Source organism: Cupressus sempervirens, chromosome 7 (assembly GCF_028749045.1).
Source record: "Cupressus sempervirens isolate cs-2001-9-10 chromosome 7, ASM2874904v1, whole genome shotgun sequence".
NCBI lineage: Eukaryota > Viridiplantae > Streptophyta > Pinopsida > Cupressales > Cupressaceae > Cupressus > Cupressus sempervirens.
The window spans coordinates 289,380,579-289,398,753 of NC_143124.1; the positions used below are offsets into that span (position 1 = coordinate 289,380,579).

Below are 18,175 nucleotides of genomic sequence, written 5' to 3' on the forward strand. Positions count from 1 at the left end.
CATAGTGAGTTATTTGATAGATGGAGAGAAGGTTGGTGCTAAGGTTAGGAACATGAAGTACATCCTTGAAGATGCCATTTTCCAACTCAACATTTCCTTTACCTTCTACTTCAACTTGAGTATCATTGCTGACATAGATGTAAGGTACATTAGATGGTTTTAAAGAGGAAAATTGTTCCCTTGAAGCACCCATATGTTGTGTTGCTCCTGAATCAAGAACCCATTCCTCTACATTGTTTGTACTTGCAACTAAAGCTTGTCCCTTACCCTTTGAAGTGGATGATGATCCCTTATCCTTATATGCATTTGGTACGTCAATTCTAGGTTTCCTCATAATGTTGACCAATTCATCAATCTGCTTATCCTTGCACTCATGTTCATCATGACCATTCCTCTTACAATAGGAACAATTTTTCTTCTCCCTTTTGTTGGAATTGTTCACCTTATTATTATTTTTGGATTAATATTTTCCTTTTTGTGAAGAAGAATGTTGAGTGGAAAAATATTGGTTTGAGGAAGATTGTTGTTTTGAGGAGGATTGTTGTGTGTCATCTTGTGGCTTAGCCTTCCATTGCTTCTACTTCTTGTTTGAGTTTTTGCCACTTGAATTACCTTCATTTGCTACCAAGGCTTTGGTTTTGGAAGATTTGAGAATTCCCATACCCACTAGATTGTCATGTTCTAAGATCAAAATTTATGAGAATTTCTTGAATGAAGGCTTAACATAGACACTACCCATTATTAATTTGTTTGTATTGAAGCTAGAAACAAAAGGAGCATATTTAGGTGAAAGATGAGTCATGATGTGTTTGATCATCTTTCCATCCTTAATGGGTTCACCAAAATCCTTAAGCTATGCCCTATACATTTCTACGTGGGTAAGATAGTCCTTGATGGTATCAAAATTTCTAGGATCCAACTTGAGAAGTTTATCCTCTATAGTGTAAGCCATGTCTTCATCTAATGTCCCATACAAAGCTTCAAGTTTAGCCCAAACTTCTATTGGATCTATAAGCTTCCTAATGTGAAATTTGATAAGATGAAAGACATTTTTCAATAAGGTTCCTAGGCCCATCTCTTGTTTGGATTCCTAGTCTTCTTTCCGAGCTTCATTAACATCAACAGGAGGTTTCTTAGCTGCACCAGTGACATAACAGAATAAACCTTTTTCTACCAATGGATCTTTAATATTTTCTTTCCAAGTAGCATATTTATGTGGAGTTAACTTTGAAAAAGATCCCATAATGCAAGAACACAAGATCAAGGAGACATAGTACACAGTACACACCCCCGTTTTTCACTCAATCAAAAATCGTCCCCCCCACAAAATAAATGATTTTGGCACTTTATATATAGTGCATTTACAATGGGTTACTTGCCAAAATGGAAAAAGTGGGCTTTCTAATTTTGCTGATTACAACCTCTATATAGAGCACAAATCTAGATTTTTACAATGTAACTTAAAATTACAACAATTGTGAAGCAATACAAGGCAAAATAGGACATATATCTAAAATTGTTATTTTTGTCCAAATAAGACTATAATTTGACTATAGATCTAAAAACTAGACAAAAAACAATGTACTTTAAAAAAAAAATAGAACCTGAAAAGGAGTCCAGATGAGCTTGTATGATGCGTTTGAAGTTGCAAAAAGTAGGATTAGACAAGTACAGTCACCAAAGACTACTTATTCTAAAAAAATTGTGCACCAAAACCAAAAAATAGTTGCACCACTCAAAACTTCAAGAAATTTTACCCAAAATCAAAAAATCACAGTTGATTTGGAGTATGGATGACCGAGTTATAGTTGTTTGAAGTCAGGTTACCAAATCAAAATTGCATTTGAAGAGGGGTCTGTAGAGGAAAATAGTGTGTTAAATTTGATAGTCAAATAGCCATCATAGTAGTTCAAAAATGCCCTATTATGATGGTCAAATGGCTGTCAATTTTAGCCTTGGAGTTTGCTGATGTCAGCATCTGTGCAAGCCCCTGCTAACGTGTTGATGATGCGACTCGTACAGGAGATGAAATCAAATGTACAAACTATAAAAAACTTTATGGTTGGGATCGATGTGTAATGTTGAGTCAGTATACAGAAGATGAAATGTCTGATAGCTGTGTACGGCAGGATGAATTGGCTACTGACTATACTACACACATGGCATACAGATGAGCTGATGTGTTTTGTTGATGATGCTTGTTTATGTGGTAGTCAATGTGTCAGTTTGGCCATGGGTCAGCAGTGGATTTGTTTCAGCAAAGTCCATGTGGAAGAGAAGGTGGCAATGTGTGTTGTTGACTGGACAGTGGCATCAATTACAAGCATGGCTCACTGGAGGCATGTGTTAGGATTGTATTCGACTGTGTGGCATGCACAACGTTTGAGGTGGCACTACGCAGAAGTGTCCACACAGCCTTCTCTTATATTTTTGCATGGCTCGGTGTACAAAGGAGAGCTTTACGCATGGAAAATGGGATAGTGTAGTAGCAGCCAAATGTTGCCAGAATATTCTGTCACTACAGCAGCCAGATTTTACAACGCTACGAGGGTCTAGTTATTTAGTCCCACATTTGTAAAATGTTGGGCTATGGTTGTGTTTAAAAGTAAACCACCATGCATTACAAATCAAGAAGTGGTTGTGGTTATGTGGAGGTGCTTGCCGGGTGTTAGCTTAACCACTCGTCATGAGTGAGTTTGAGCTACCAGGATTCTGAGGAATATTTACTAGATAATGATGGTACGACCTATCTTGTGCATGGCCAAAATTTTTTGTAGAGGCCCAAAAAATTTAGAATATTCCTAAAAAATAAAAATATTCCCTACGGATTATGAAATATTCTGCACTACTCAGGGTCGGGGTGCGACTCCCTGGTGCCTGGGCAAAAAAAAAATTCTCTGCCTAGATGCCCGATTAGGCTAATAATCCAATTGTTTTTTGAAATTGCAGAAAAAAGACATAATTAATTAGATCCAAAAATGAATTAATCAGATTGAAAAAAGATCATACAAAGCTTTGAAAATCAGGCCTTCAGGTTCCAATTTGCAAAAAAAATTTGCCTCTAGATTGACTATGGCCTAAGATAGGTAAATTTATAGTCAATCTTCACTAAATCTTCACTCCAGACACAATGGCGAGGTCCACTTTGGCTCTAGATGCTCCCAATTACTGCTGATGCTCCGAATCTAGATCGGGTCCGTTAAAGAGATGAAGCAACAAGATCTCCAATGGTTATGTGACGAGTATCTCTCTCAACTTTGATACCATGTAAGAATCTGCCTTAGGGAAGAATTCGCCCAAGACCAAGGAACACAAAACACAAGCACAAATTAGACCAGAGTATGATAAGAATAATTGTATAGTATTCAATACAATGTACAAGTACACTAGGAGTGCATGAATATAAAGGCCTCTAAGATGCATCTAGAATGCCTCAAGATCAACACCATGATAAGTCATACAACCAGGCACATGTCCACTAGATATGGGTTATCTTCCATTAAGCATAGAAGTAAGTGTGATGATGAGGATAAGCCTACAATGGTGTGACACATAAATCAGTGTTGTAGACAACATGTGCCAAATTAGGAGTGCGAATAAGTGTGTTGTCTTAGTGAATGATGCAAACTCCTGTGTTGTAGACACCATGTGCATAATTAGAGTTGCCTACTTCCATGTTGTCTACATGACAATTCAAGAAGGTGAGCAAACTCCTAAGTGTCTCATAAAAATAAATAATAAAATAATGCACTAACCTAAGTAAACTTAATTAAAGTGTCAATAGTAAATACCTATTTACACCAACACAAATATATTCCTAAAAGTGCATCTAAATATTACTTTAATAATATATACATCACTTATTATAACAAGTCATAATCACTATTTACTAATTTATTGGTATTAATATAATAATACTAATATTAATTTATAGTGGCTAATCATTAACATTAAATATATTGTTAATATTCAATTATAATAAATATTTATATAAATCTATACCAATAACTAAATAATAGTAAAATAATAATCGTGCTACATTTTAATAAACTAAAGCATACTCTGTTTAATAAGGGTGTGACTCTTCTAAAAGTGTGTGGAATGAATCACCACACATTTAATGACTACACTGAAACATAGAAAGATGATGGATGATAAGGAAAAAACACATATAAGGTGAATCATACTTAAAATGAGGAACTCAGATTCTCATTGGGTGGAAACACTAGAAAAAATGACACACATGAAAAAAATAAAGACAAGGAGCAAAAATAGTTAGGGGTAGAAAATTTTAAATAAAAAAAAAACTTTTTCATCCATGCCAAATAAGAAGAGAGGTGATGTGGTGAGTTGGCCAACAATAGGGACTCAATTCTCATGATAAGAAGTAGAATACATACATCTGTTTTGAAGGGTTATAAAGGAAAAATAGTCACCCTACAGTAATAATAAAAGATTCTAAAGAAGCGGGATGTACCATGTGATAATAAAGGAGACAAACATATAATATTAATGTGATACATGGGCTTCTAAATTCATAAGGAAAATCCATATATGAGAGAAGGGCCGTCGAATAAAAAGGAAAATATTAATCCTAAAATTATAGTGAATAATTATATAAGGTATGCAATTTTAAAGAATTTTTTTAATAATAAGAAAAATCAATTTGTAATGAATGTGATATTCAAATAATATGTGTAATTGATAAGGAAAATTTATCTTTATTAGTGAAGAGCTTTATTATATATAGTTTTTGAATTTACATATGCATATTTGTACTTGAAATATATTCCTTCAATATAATATTTAATAATTGATATTATGTTTTTGAGAGTATTAGTTTATATAATTCTTTATGAATCTAAGTATTGATCAAAATTTCACATTATCGGTAGAGGAAGTGAGATACTTGTATAAATGACTATTGTGCTAGGTCGAGAGATAAGTAACCCTGTATGAATGGCTAGATGAGAAATATATAATACTTTGTAATTCTATTGGGCTCCACCATAGAGATTAAGGGAATCTCTATCATGGGGTATGTGAGGTGTTAAGGTCTCCATCTTACAATCATGACTAGGATTACTAGACAATCTCCATGTGCCAAAATAGTCTAATGATATCAACATATGCATATATTATTGGCCTTGGATAGAGGATGTCTCCTCCAAGAAGAACCTTAATGAGAACATCCCATGAAAAGACAACATAATAAATAAGGGTTACGATGCCTAATCTGGAGATCTCATTAAGGTTGTGATTCAATTAGAGGGTAGAATAGTATAGTTAGAATTGTTATTGTTATGATTATAACAATTATTTTGCAGGTATTACATGTTTAAAGATAACTCTAATAGTGGGGACATAAGAATCTATGCCATGTATATTTACAAAAAAATTAAGAGATCGTAAAAGAAGTATAAACTAAGGGTTTTGGTTTCTTGAATATGACATAGATAAATGAAATCACTATGAATCTTGAGTGCCCTCATTTAGGTATAGTTTTTTCAACTTTGTTAGATTAGCTTAAAAAATTTCATTTTTGTAGTATATTTTTCTCTTTCTTTCTTATGAAATTTAAATTGGAATTACTTATCAACTTTGAAATTTGTGTTTGGTTAATCAATAATTTGAAAACCAGTCATCTATACTTATTTTATTATTATCTTAAGGAACTTGATGTTTGATAATTTTAAAAGATAAGCATTACCATCAAGCGAGTATTATTATAGAAGAAATTGAAAGGATAAGCTAGAAAGATTTTAATATACTTTCTTAAAAATTAATCAACATACAAAATGTTGAAAATTTAATTACGATTGCAAAATAACAACAAAAATAATATTTTGAGATTTTAAATTTTATGTTTTATGTGTAGGTAATAAGGGTAAATCAATGAAGTTGATTGATTAGTTTGTAGTAGAGAGTTGAGATATCCACTCAAGGAGTACATTAAGCTAGGATTTGCATATGTCAATCTAAGAAACATGAGGGCTCAAGCCCACATAGTAGGGATAAGTAAGTTATCTACTAGTGATAACAAGGTTTACCACTACATACATCCTACCATCATATAACATCCTCTTCATAATGGACTAGATTTTAGTTTATCTATTTTGCAAAAAAAGGTGATGGTCATCTAAGAAAAAAGGAGATGATAACCCATTTACAAGGGGCTGTTTCATTAGGAATTTATCAAAATTGGAGAAGCCCTTTCCTTTTTTCTTTCTCCAAATAAAAATCTTGTCACTTCCTTGGTTGGAGGTGAAGTGGGTCTCAATAGATGAGTATGGGGCTCAACTTTTTGCTCTAGGGCTTTCCTATGAAGTATAAAAGGGCATGTACTATTGTATAGACTATAGGAACACAACACTGATAATGGATTCTGCACGTGTAATGCCAAGGGCTCATCTAAATAAGGTACTTGGTCTAGCGCCTATTTATGGTTGCTACTACTTCTCATCTTGTAGGTAATGTGGTTTTTTTTTTTTTTCTAAATATAAAATTGGGTTCTTGTGGTTTGGGTTTGATCTTAGATTATTTAAACTTACTAATTATAATAAGCTTGATGCTGATAAGGTCTATAGGAATATAGAAACATGAAGAGGGATCTAGATACTTTCAAAAAATATTTAGATTTTGAAAAAAAGAAAAATCTTTTAGAATCGTCTAAAAGAGCTTTAATAGTCATTTACATTTACATAGATATCTAAAAAGTTTCACTTCCCCCAAATTTATCAACATCCACCTTCCAAAAAAAACCCTCTCACAAGATCTTTGCTTATAAAAAAATCAACACAATTAATAATAATAATATATTATTTAAGATATTAATCACTCATTACATTCACTAAAATATGGCTTTTATCAAGTCTTTCCACAACACAACCACTCGCGAAACCATATAATGAATACATAACAGACATACATAAACCTCCCCCTAACATAACGACCCAAACCATATGACAAGTGAGTCAATAAAACCGCTAACACAACACTATCAACCATACCAATCCCATATCATTCCAAACACTTGACTTGTAGCACCCACGGTTACCAAAGATTACAACTCTGTCCCTTGCCCTTTTTCGTCACCTTTCTTCCTCTGTCCAGACCCCTTATCCTTCCCTTTCCCTTTTTCGTCACCTTTCTTCCTCTGTCCTACAGCATCTGAGCCATGACCAGCAATACAGTCAGTCGAGAATTAGCCCTCTGAAGATATTTTGTTAAAACAAGTTTGAACTAAAGATGGCAGACAGGAAAACTGCCGTTAAATAGCGCGGGCTTAACTTTTCTTTACCTTTCTCCGCTTCTTCAGCTATCTGAATGAACAGATAATCTTTTGTCGCTGTACTCTTACCCTCAATTATACCGTTTTCATTCACATTTCCGTCACAAAGATATGCGTATCTACTTTTAGACCTTTGAAGGATTTCTTTGACCGTATCAAGATTAGCAGCCGCTTCACTCATACATGCTAAGCGCCAACCGAACGGTATATCTTTTATGGGCTCCTCAAAATGAAATATCTTGAGCTTAGCTGGTTTGGGAATAATTAGCACATCCAGTTTTGGGGAAGGATCTGTACGCACACATTGGCCATCCCAGTATCCGTCTGAAAGGTATATTTTAAATTCAAGGTCATTCTTGAATTTACTCTTGATTTCCTCAGACTGCCCATTCGCCTCCGTCACAGACGCCAGCTTCCAACCATCCATTATCGCTTCTTGCCATCCCTGCTTCTTCATCTGTATGCCAGCCATAGGGACTGCTATATTTATATGCCTTCCACACACCACACAACTTCACGTTTCTAAATATCCAACTGTTATATTTGTATGCCTTTGCTATTCGTTCAAGTAAATTTAACATTTTGTTGCCCACATCCCGCCATGCCTCTCTGTACAGTCCAGGCTGTATTACTAATAACTGCCGTGAGGCCAAACCGAACTTTTCCGTGTCTTGGGACTGGGAAGTAACATGGGTGGGCCCCACGTGGGCGCCAATCATTCCATCCAGATGCTGAGGAGGGGCGTGGGACCCACACCCCAACATGGATTCGGGAACATCAGTTTGAATGAGTCATCCTAAGTATACCTACCTGTTAGGTATACGTTAAGTCCTTCTTGGAGACGTGTTTTGAGATTTTAATCCATGTGGGTTTGAGGGGCCCATGAGTTTTTAGGTGGATCCGTTTTTCTTTTTCAACCATTTTTTTCACTTTCTTCTATTTTGACCAATTTAGTCATTGTAGATAATATTAGAATATATAAACACATTTTTGTTTCAAGTTTTTAAATTGTTTTTATTTTTTATTTTTTGTTTCTAAGTATTGTATTAATTATATTTGTTTTCTAATTAAATTTTATTTTAGCTACATAGTTATTTACAATTTATTTTTATTATATTACTCATGCATCTCAGAAAATATTGCCAAAAAAAATAGAATTAAGGCATAACCTTCCACAAAAAAAGGTTCTATAAGACCAAATGAAACAGACCAATAGAATTTGAGAAAAAATATTTCTGTCATATATAAAATTCATAACTAAATAGGAAAACTTTAGAAAATTTGGTGTTATAGGAAAATAGTTATTGCTTATTGGTAGAAACCAAATTCACTATTGTAATACTTGTACACGAGTGAATGAATAATGCATATATTTATTTATTAAGAAGCACATTTATTTCCATCAAAACAAGCACAATTATTTCAATCAAAAAATTTAGCCGCCACTCTCTTTAGCAGTATTTTCATTCGTGATGGTTAATGAACATCAAGATAATGTTACTACAATTTGCATTGTCAAGGGTTCATTTCTTCACTCGAATTGAATTGGATTGGTAGGAATAAATATATTTAAAAAAAAATTAATCTAGATGTAGTAAATTAGAATTTGAATATGAGTTGTGAATTTTCATTTTAGTCTAAAATAAAGATTTGGGTTTTATATAAGAAAGCAGCAAGAGGGTGTTGACCCGTGGTGCAATAATGACACCTAGTGCCAATGTTAAGTAAATACAACATATGATGCCTACCTCTATCAAAACTAAAGGTTCGAATGCAACTTAACCACCAACCATCATCAACATTGTCATAGAGAACTATTGGAAAAACACTCACAAAGGTTGAAATCTTTAACTGAAAACAAAAAGAAATAGCCTAGGTGAGCCCTTTAAAGGTGCCATCAACCACCCAGACATGGGAAGAAAAGAAACAAAAAGGGGGAGACATATTCATCCCCAAAAGTTATAGTTCCCACACTTAGGCTTCAACAAGCCTATCCATCTTTCTCTATCAAATCCAAAGATCCAAAAACATCTTGGCTACCTATAGCTAAAACCAAACACATCTAATCATTTGGTCTAGCCGTTGAAAACATACAACTTCCTTATGAACAACATACAAGATAGAAGACACCACACCAACATTACACTAGCACAAATGATAAAGAAGGGGCTAGGCTTGAAAATCAATGGAAAAATCAACAACACAAAACTACAAAACCTAACAACAACTAAGGACCTCCTCTCCATAACAAAACCCTCCTTAATAGGTGCAATAGAAAGAATGTTCAAAGACAAGTAGCTTCTAGTCAAGATCCCCTAGGACACCAAGAGGCCAAAAGGCAAAGAAGGCTATCCATACCCCCCCACACCTCAAAAGACCAGAACCAAGCCTCCTTGAAAGGAAAATCCTTCTCCACAATAGGAAATTCCACCTCCATATGAAGCTACCTGAATGAGATAGTGGGGATTGATGCCATCAATTGCCACCAATCCAAAAAAGGAGATCTCTACTTAACAAAGGTCAAATCCACCTTGACAACTAGAGGAAATGTGCCTAGGACAACATCCCCGAATACCAACAGGGGCTAAGAGAGACCCAAAATGTGATCAACATGAAGACAATTTTCCAACCCATAACTTGAGCAATCCAAAGCACTATTCCACAAAATAAAATCTCTCATCCTTCCCTTCCATCGACAATCAATGTGGAGAAAAACCCTTGAGGAACTAACCTCAACCTCCTCCACAAAGAAAACCTTCATGTCAAAAGGATATTTTCCCACCTCAAAATGGAATATAGAACAAATCGAGGTACATCCAAATAATCTAATCGAGCCAAATAGAACATTGAAAATCCCCACCTCTATATGGGAACACTCCACCTCAAAATGAGTAAAAAGAGAATGATAGAGAGACAACCTCTCACAACTTCAATAAAACCCAACAAAATATTAGAGAGCAAAGACTAGGAATCATTCTAAAGAAAACTCTTACCTTCTCTCTTCCAAACAATGAAGGAGAACCCAAAAAAACTTAGAGACAAGAATAATGCTAGAAGGGAACTCTGACTTACAATCTCCAACCCAAAATAAGAGACCAAGAGTGATCTATCAATAGAGACCCCCCTAGGCCCCAGGGACACAACAACCATGCAAGCCAAGGGAACCCAACACAAATCCATGCCAGACACATCCCCGTAGCAAAGAGATACTATTGTAGAACATCCACCTACACAAAACCCATGATCCCCAAAAGCTAGGGAACAATAGCTCAAAACTAGCACAAGGAGATGGGGACCATTATTGGTGAAGCAAAACCTCCCTTCCATCAGGCTCACTATCCTCTGAGTCCCCACTTCCATAACAAGAATCATCGACACAAGAAATCCTAGCACTATTCTTCTCACCTCTCATCCCCAAATCTGAGCTTTTCATAAATAAAGATTTGTTAATTCCACTTCAAGTGGTGGAATTAGAATTACCAATTGAAATTTAAATTAGAATCAATTTGTTTCATTTTCATTTTTTAGACTCAACAAATCCCATTTCCAAATTAATAAATCCAACATCTTAACAAATTTTGAATATAAAAAAAATGCAACATTTGCTAATGCTAAGAGCCACACCAATCTATACTATACTATGTTGGTCAAATGTATAATATTTCATAAAATATAGATAAATGGAAAGTTTTAACTAGTGAAAATTGTGATTTTTTTCAATCAAATTTAACTAGATAAGACCAAATTTAAATTTCAAAGATCAACTTAGTTAAGGAGGATTTTGTTTATGGTAATGCAAAAATAGTATTGTCTATTTACTCCTGTGTATACAACATTAAAATAATAATTTAATATATGGTTTTATATTTTCCCAGAAGGAAGGAAGCCTTATACATAAAGTTAGTTGTGTCAAGAGAATCATAAGACAAAAATATTAACATGTTGAAAATTAAAAGGACCGACTTTTAGCTTGTCCATAATAAAACATGCATAAATGTTAATCTATTACTTTTATTAGTACTTATCAGTAGGCTAAGTACTATTGTGACACTTTTTTGATTTCATGCATTAAGTGGTGATTAATTTTTTTTTCATTTCTATTGTTAAATTAATCATTTTTAAGTTTTATTATAAAATTAATAAATTGTGTATAATATAGATACAAGATTTTTAACTTTATAATTTTTTTTAAAAAAAATTTCTATAATTTGATTGGATGAATTGATTTATCTCTTATATAGGCAGGATTTCATAAATTTAAAATAGCTATAATTTTTAAAAGATATTTTTTGAAAGTGATATTATTTTATTAATAATTTATCAATGTTAAATAATTTTAAATGTACTAATTTAGTTTAGATTTTTATATTTTTAGTAATATATTTTTTAATTTGTGATTGTTGTCATTCAGTTTAAAATGTTAAAACAATAATATATTGTTTAATATTATATAAGATTTTAAGAAATATTATTTTATATTATTATATTATATAATATTATCATTTTGATATTATAATTTCTTTATAATATAATACTAACATCTAATAGAAAATATAAATCAACAAACATATTTATAAATAAAATCAAAATTAAGGTTAACATTAATTATACTTTATAATTATTAATTTATAATTATTTATATAATAATAATAATATATTTATTTTATTACATATTTTTAATAATTTAACAAGTTGTCACAATTGTGACGATCCATTTTGATGGCTAGCCATCCCTTGCACAACACAACTGTCACAACAACATTGTAACTATGATAAAAGATCCAATGTATAATCATTGCTTGTACAACACCATTGTCTCATACACATTGCAATTGTGATGACTTACTAGAAGTTTAAACCGTCATAATTACAATGGTGTACTATCACAATTGTAACATTATGAACATAAAATCTTCAGGTTACAAAGTGTCAACCATTACCAGTACAATGGATACCTTTGCAGTCACAATTTGCAATAGCAAAAGTTCGATGGCCATCTGACATGAGCCAATTCTTTGTTCTAACGCTAAGGCAATGGCTAGATATTACAATTGCAATGGTCTTCCATCACAAAATGGGTCCAAATGTAGTAGTGTCATGGTTAGTGAGCAATGCTCAGCGAAGTTCAAGGGGTAAAAGCACAAACCCATGTCACCCTTTTGTAAAAGACAAGGCTAACAAAAGTATAACTATTCACCTTCAATGACATCAAATTGGTATTATTATTTTGAATTTGAAAATGAAGTAAACTAATGAAATGTGTAGAAATGGATGAAGTTTAAGATTATGATTTTTAATAATTATTTGGAATAAGAGTTGATATATTTCCTAATTTTTTAAGATAATTTTTTATCTACTAAAAAATGTTGAAAATTAGGGGTCTAGTTCCCACCACAAAACTAGATGGAAATGAACTTATTTCCCCTTGATCTCAGACTATGTTATAGATAACATATATAGCTAGAAGAATCAAAAACAAAAATAAGCTTTAGACCTATATTTTCTCTGTTATAATGATTCAAATTTCAACTCACCTAAAAACGATAGTTTTCATCTCCCATCAATTTTTTCAAAAATAATCTATTCTAACTAGTAGAACAATTATATATTATAAAAGATGACTCTCTCTTCTAGAATGCCATATAATTAAATTTTATTTTTTATATGATTTAATATTTTTTTCTTTCTCAAAATTGACATCTTTTCAAGTGTTAAAATACATGCCTATAGAATTTTTAAATTATAATATACTATATCTAATTAAAATATTATAAACTATATATGGGAATATTCTTGACTTTGAGCTCTATAAAATGGTATATATATATTATTTTAAAAATATGATGAAAAATAGTAAGAGTTATTAAAATACCACTTTTCTAAAATATTTGTATTTCTTTAGTAAATGGATACAAACTAGTATAAAACATGCATTTAATAGACATTTCCAATTGGAAAAGTGTGAGACCCTATATAACTTAGCTAGAATGAATTTATCTAGATCATATGTTTGAAAAAAAATTATTTTTAGATAGAAATACTCAAATTCGTTCGTTCTGATAAGTTAGCCTAAACTTGTGACACAACTTTGTACTTTTACCCCAAGATGGGAAGCTACTAGGATGAGGTGTTGCATACATATCATACCTATGGACATATCTTATATGTTGTTAGATAGGTCATGGTATTTTAACAAGCATGTTGTAAATTATGGGCAAGCAAATACCTACACTCTAACAAAGGATGGAGTGAAACATAATTTTAATCCATTGAAGGAGAAAGAAGAAAAGGGATGTAGTGCTACCAAAATATGTTTTGTTGATGGAAAGGAGTTTCTCCAAGGTATGAAGCATGAGCATATGTGTTTTAATGTAATCCAAAAAGATGGTAAAGAAGAAGTAGAGGAGGTGCCTGTAGTGTATCACCTAATTTAGTGTTGTAATATGAATAGTAACTATTAAATGAAAACATTAACAATACTAAGCAAGCTAACACTTAAGATAGGACCGAGGGTTATCACCACAAAAGAAAGAAAAAAAAGAATGGTAGGCTCCTAATGGCATAACACATGATATAAAGGATTTGTCCCTAATTAAGATATGTATGCTCACATGTACACTCAGGTTTTAGATTGATGGATGGAGTGGATGAAGCAAGGTTTCAACAATGGATTCATGGAGGTATTTCAACATTATAATAGTATTTTGGTAGTTTTTAGGCTCTCAAAATAGCATTATAAGTTTTCTTCAAAAGTGGATGATCTTTGTGAAGGGAGAGGCTTTTATTTATAGGCCAAGGGGTAGAGGGATGGACAATCAAGATGCAAGGATGGCAAGATGGTGACAGAGGGCTAGGATGCACTCAAAGGGGAGCACATGGATTGTGCTTATTTGAAGCCAATTAAGAGGTGACACATGTGACAGGGTGATTGGATGTGAGAGGGTAGGATATGGGTTGGTCAAAGGAGTAATGAGGGAGGTTGAGCCATAAATGGGGATGGTTGGGTCATAAATAGAGATGGTTGGGGGGAGAATGAGATTGTTGACTTTGGCTTGGGTCATAAATGTTGGAGGGTGAGGGGAGAATGAGATTGTTGACTTTGGCTTGGGTTAGCAAGTCTTAACCCATGTTTATGATTGTGCACATGATTAGAATAGGATTGGGCTTGGATTAGAGGGGGATTAGGGGGTAAGTGGCTTAGATTTGATGGGATGGGTTAGTTAGGTGGCTAAGTGAGGTTAGTATGTGTGAATGGGTTGGATTAGGGGTTAGGATAGGGTTTAGGGAGGTTCTTAGGATTTTAGATATTTTATTAAATGATTTATTTAATAAAATGGGGATATAAAATTAAATTGAATAGATTTGAGGATTTATTCAATTTAATAGAGGAATAGGGATTTAATTGATAAATTGATTTTGGGTGATCTTTGAATTTTATCAATTGGACTATAGGTAATTAAATTAACTAATTAACTAGGGGATGACAATAGATTAATTAAATATTAAATACTTAATTACTGATGCCTTAGAAGATGACTAAATAGGATTACTTAAGTGATGTAATTAGATTTAGGTGTCTACATTTTGCCCCTCTTTGAGATAGTGTTGAAATAATACTATTTCAAAAAAATTTGAAGATAGATGACATGAAGAAAACTTTGAAAGCAATATGGTTGCCCCAGTCTTGAATAGAAGAGGAGAGAGTGGACTCTGTGATGCCCACTCAAGAAGATGGCAGGGAGAGAAGGTGAGGCCTGATAGCTTTTTGAAAGGTACAAGAATCTAGGGCGAGCAAGAGGACTGAGAGTGATGAAGATAGGTGGTTCAAGGAAGCACATACTCTGACTATGGGAGAATGATACAGAGGAAAAACCTTTCTTGCAAGGATAACCAATGGGTAAGAACACTGGCTATAGGGAGAGGGGGGAGGGTGATTGGGTTTCTAAATTTCAACCTAGGGTAGGAATTGGGAAGATGGGAGATTTGGGGAGATGATGATTCGAGGGTTTATGATTGGTGATGACTAAGAAGATGATTGATATAGGAGCTATGATTATGATTGACGCCGGAGCTATGATTGTGAGTGATGAAGGAGATATGATTTATGATTGATGAAGTAGCTATGATTATGATTAATAAAGGAACTAAGATTATGAGTGATGTAGGAAATATGATTATGATTGATGAAGGAGCTATGATTATGATTGATACAGGATTAGATACCATGGGATTGATAGGAGATATGATGGGGATATGGATAAAATTATTAGATCATGATTATAAGACTGATTGGATGGGATGATTGGATAGGATGGGATGTTTTGATAAGATGGGAGTATTAAGTAATCCATTGAAGCTTGAGCGTGTGGGTGTTCCAAATGGGAGCACCACCATGTAGTTGAGCACTTATTTTGATATGGGAATATTGGGGATATGCCAAGGTTACTAAGAACATCAAGGCCTTTTTACCAATATTACATGGGACTGACGTGAAACACACACGCAAGGATTGCTCCAACATCACACATGAATCTCGAAAGAATCAAAGTGGAAATGATACCGAGTAACCCACAAGCAAACAATATTTACCAAGTGCACCACGTAACCACAAGTGATGACATGTTTGGACTATACAAGGGTCATATCCAATAGACTCACAAGTAGAAAAGAAAAAGAAAAAGACCTAATCAAAACCTTGCTCTTGAATTGCCCCATTCACAGCACACCATGATATAAAAGATCATGGCAACCATGAGGAGGGAACAACCCAAATCACTTTGAAGAGATAGTTTTAAGAACCAAACTTTAAAATCCTGAAAAGAAAATAAATAAATAAAAAATTTCAATCCATGAAAAAGTAACCTTTTTCCAAAGAGATCAATAGGACTAGATACTAATAGACCAAGATCAGACGAGAGGAAGGATGCAACTTATAAGGATCTATCGGTAATATCAAGGAGTAGCATGAGTTGGGAAATTAGAACTTTTTAGGAAAACATTTTGATGACAAGGGATCTTGTATGAGGATTCGCTAAAGCACCTAACCAAGAGAACTGCAAGTTATGATCAAGCAAGAAGTGACATGAAGAGATGGGAGATATACAAAGATACCAAGTGAAGGACAGACATGCAAGGATGGTATAGTGGACAAACCAAAGTATTTACAAGGGATTACCATACAAAAGCTAAGCATGATAGGATAGTGGCGGGAAAGATGAAGATGAGAAGATTAGTAGAAGAAAAACTATGGATGAGGAGATAGTGCGATGAAAAGCGTGAGATGAGAAGCTAGTGGAAAGAAATAGGATATAGCATATTGTTACGATAGGGGAGGGGAGGTGTGGAAAGGATGGAGGTAGTTCCCAACTTGACTATTATGATGGTGGGTATTGAAGCTTGTTGCCGAAGATATGGATAGCGTGTAATGGAAGCGATGGAGAATGTTGTTGGTTCTATAAAAGGTGAGTGAATTTGATAAAAGCCCAACAACAAGAAGTGTTAGCTGAAGCATAAGAAAAGTGTGAGCAAAGAATTAAGCTATGAGTGAAATACCAATGGCTGATTTGCAAGAGTAGAGGCAAAAAATGCCAAAGGCGATAGGAGGAGGAACGGGGGGATGGACTGAAGAGGAAAATGAAAACCAAGGAGAAAGGAAATGGTTGCAGGGGTAGAAGTGAGGCGTAAAGCAGAGCCAACAAGAAGGAAGAGAAACCTTGTAATGTCGAAGTGTGTGACATTGTGATCGGAGAGTGGTGGAGGCAAGAAAAATTAATCTAGCTCAAAATCAGCCAAAAGAGGAAGAAGAAGATTCGACCTTGTTGCAGTTATTAGTAGAAGGTGCGATGCAACAAACAGAGTTGATGGAAAAAGAGAAGGAGACAAACTTACCAAGTGTGGGAGCATTGTTAGAGGGAGCAAGTGTAGAAGATCAGCCATCTATAGAAGAGACTTTTCTAGAAGAGGAACAAAGATCTGTGAGGCAACCAACAATAGTCTTATGGAAGAAGGGAAAAAATAGTTTAAGGGAGATGATGCAGAGCTCTAGGGAAGAAAAGGGTGACTCAGTGTTGCCTGCATTTCAGCCATTTTAAGCATTGCAATCCGATGTTATAGTACAAGTGGCTCATGATGCAACTGTGGTGATGGAGAAAGAATTGGCAGTGGAAAAAGAATGAGTTGACCAGGTGAAGAAAAATGCGAATTTCTTTCAAGGCCTGATTGATAGAGCGTGAGAGGATGGTGCACGAATGTAAGTTGAGCACCTAGGGATGATTCTAATGATGGAGCAAACAAGAGTGGAGACTATGGAGGTGAATTTGGTAGCTGAGAGAGTGGGAGTGGAGAGATGTGAAAATGAATTAGTGCTCCTGTGGTTGCAAGTAGAAGCATTTAGGGAGTTAGCAATGCAGACCAATAGTTTAGCGCGAATGTCACAAGACTAGCTAAATGCAAGTAATGCACACATTACATGGTACCAGAATTAGTTGAATACAGTGAAATATGAGAGGGAGTCAATGAAAATGCTAGCGAATAGAAATGAAAGAGAACGCAATATTGCGTAGAGGACAACAAGTATTCTAGGAGTAGAAAGACTATGGGCAGAAATGAAAGATGTCATGGAGCAATTAGTGAGGGTTGCGCGAGAGGTAGCATACTACATGGGATTATATCACCAAGTGGTCTCTTTGGAGCAAAGGAGAGGAGTTTTATACTCTAAAAAACATTTTATGGAGTAGATAAAAACAATCTTGAGGCATGATAACATCTCGATCCCAATGGATACACTTTGGGTAGGTGTGAGGATGACTCCAAGGGCATCATCATCTGGGACTAGGTCTGAAGGAATACCATTGATTGGACACCCTATCTTGCCACCTCCCCTAG

The 18,175-nt window shown here is 34.3% G+C and overlaps 1 protein-coding gene across 2 annotated transcripts; it reads right to left on the reverse strand.

The window, feature by feature from the left end:
• Positions 1–6,801: 6,801 nt before the first annotated feature.
• Positions 6,802–7,922, reverse strand: LOC149546562 (uncharacterized). Of its 2 annotated transcripts, none has more exons than XM_089791262.1 (2): positions 7,301–7,922; positions 6,802–7,170 (listed from the first exon to the last, which is right to left on the reverse strand). In XM_089791262.1, the coding sequence occupies exons 1-2, from the start codon at positions 7,761–7,763 to the stop codon at positions 7,064–7,066; spliced, it is 570 nt and encodes a 189-aa protein (XP_089647388.1). In that variant the 5' UTR covers positions 7,764–7,922; the 3' UTR covers positions 6,802–7,063. The 2 variants fall into 2 exon arrangements, with proteins under 2 accessions (XP_089647388.1, XP_089647387.1); XM_089791261.1 differs by having other exon boundaries at positions 6,802–7,180; positions 7,299–7,922.
• Positions 7,923–18,175: the final 10,253 nt, after the last annotated feature.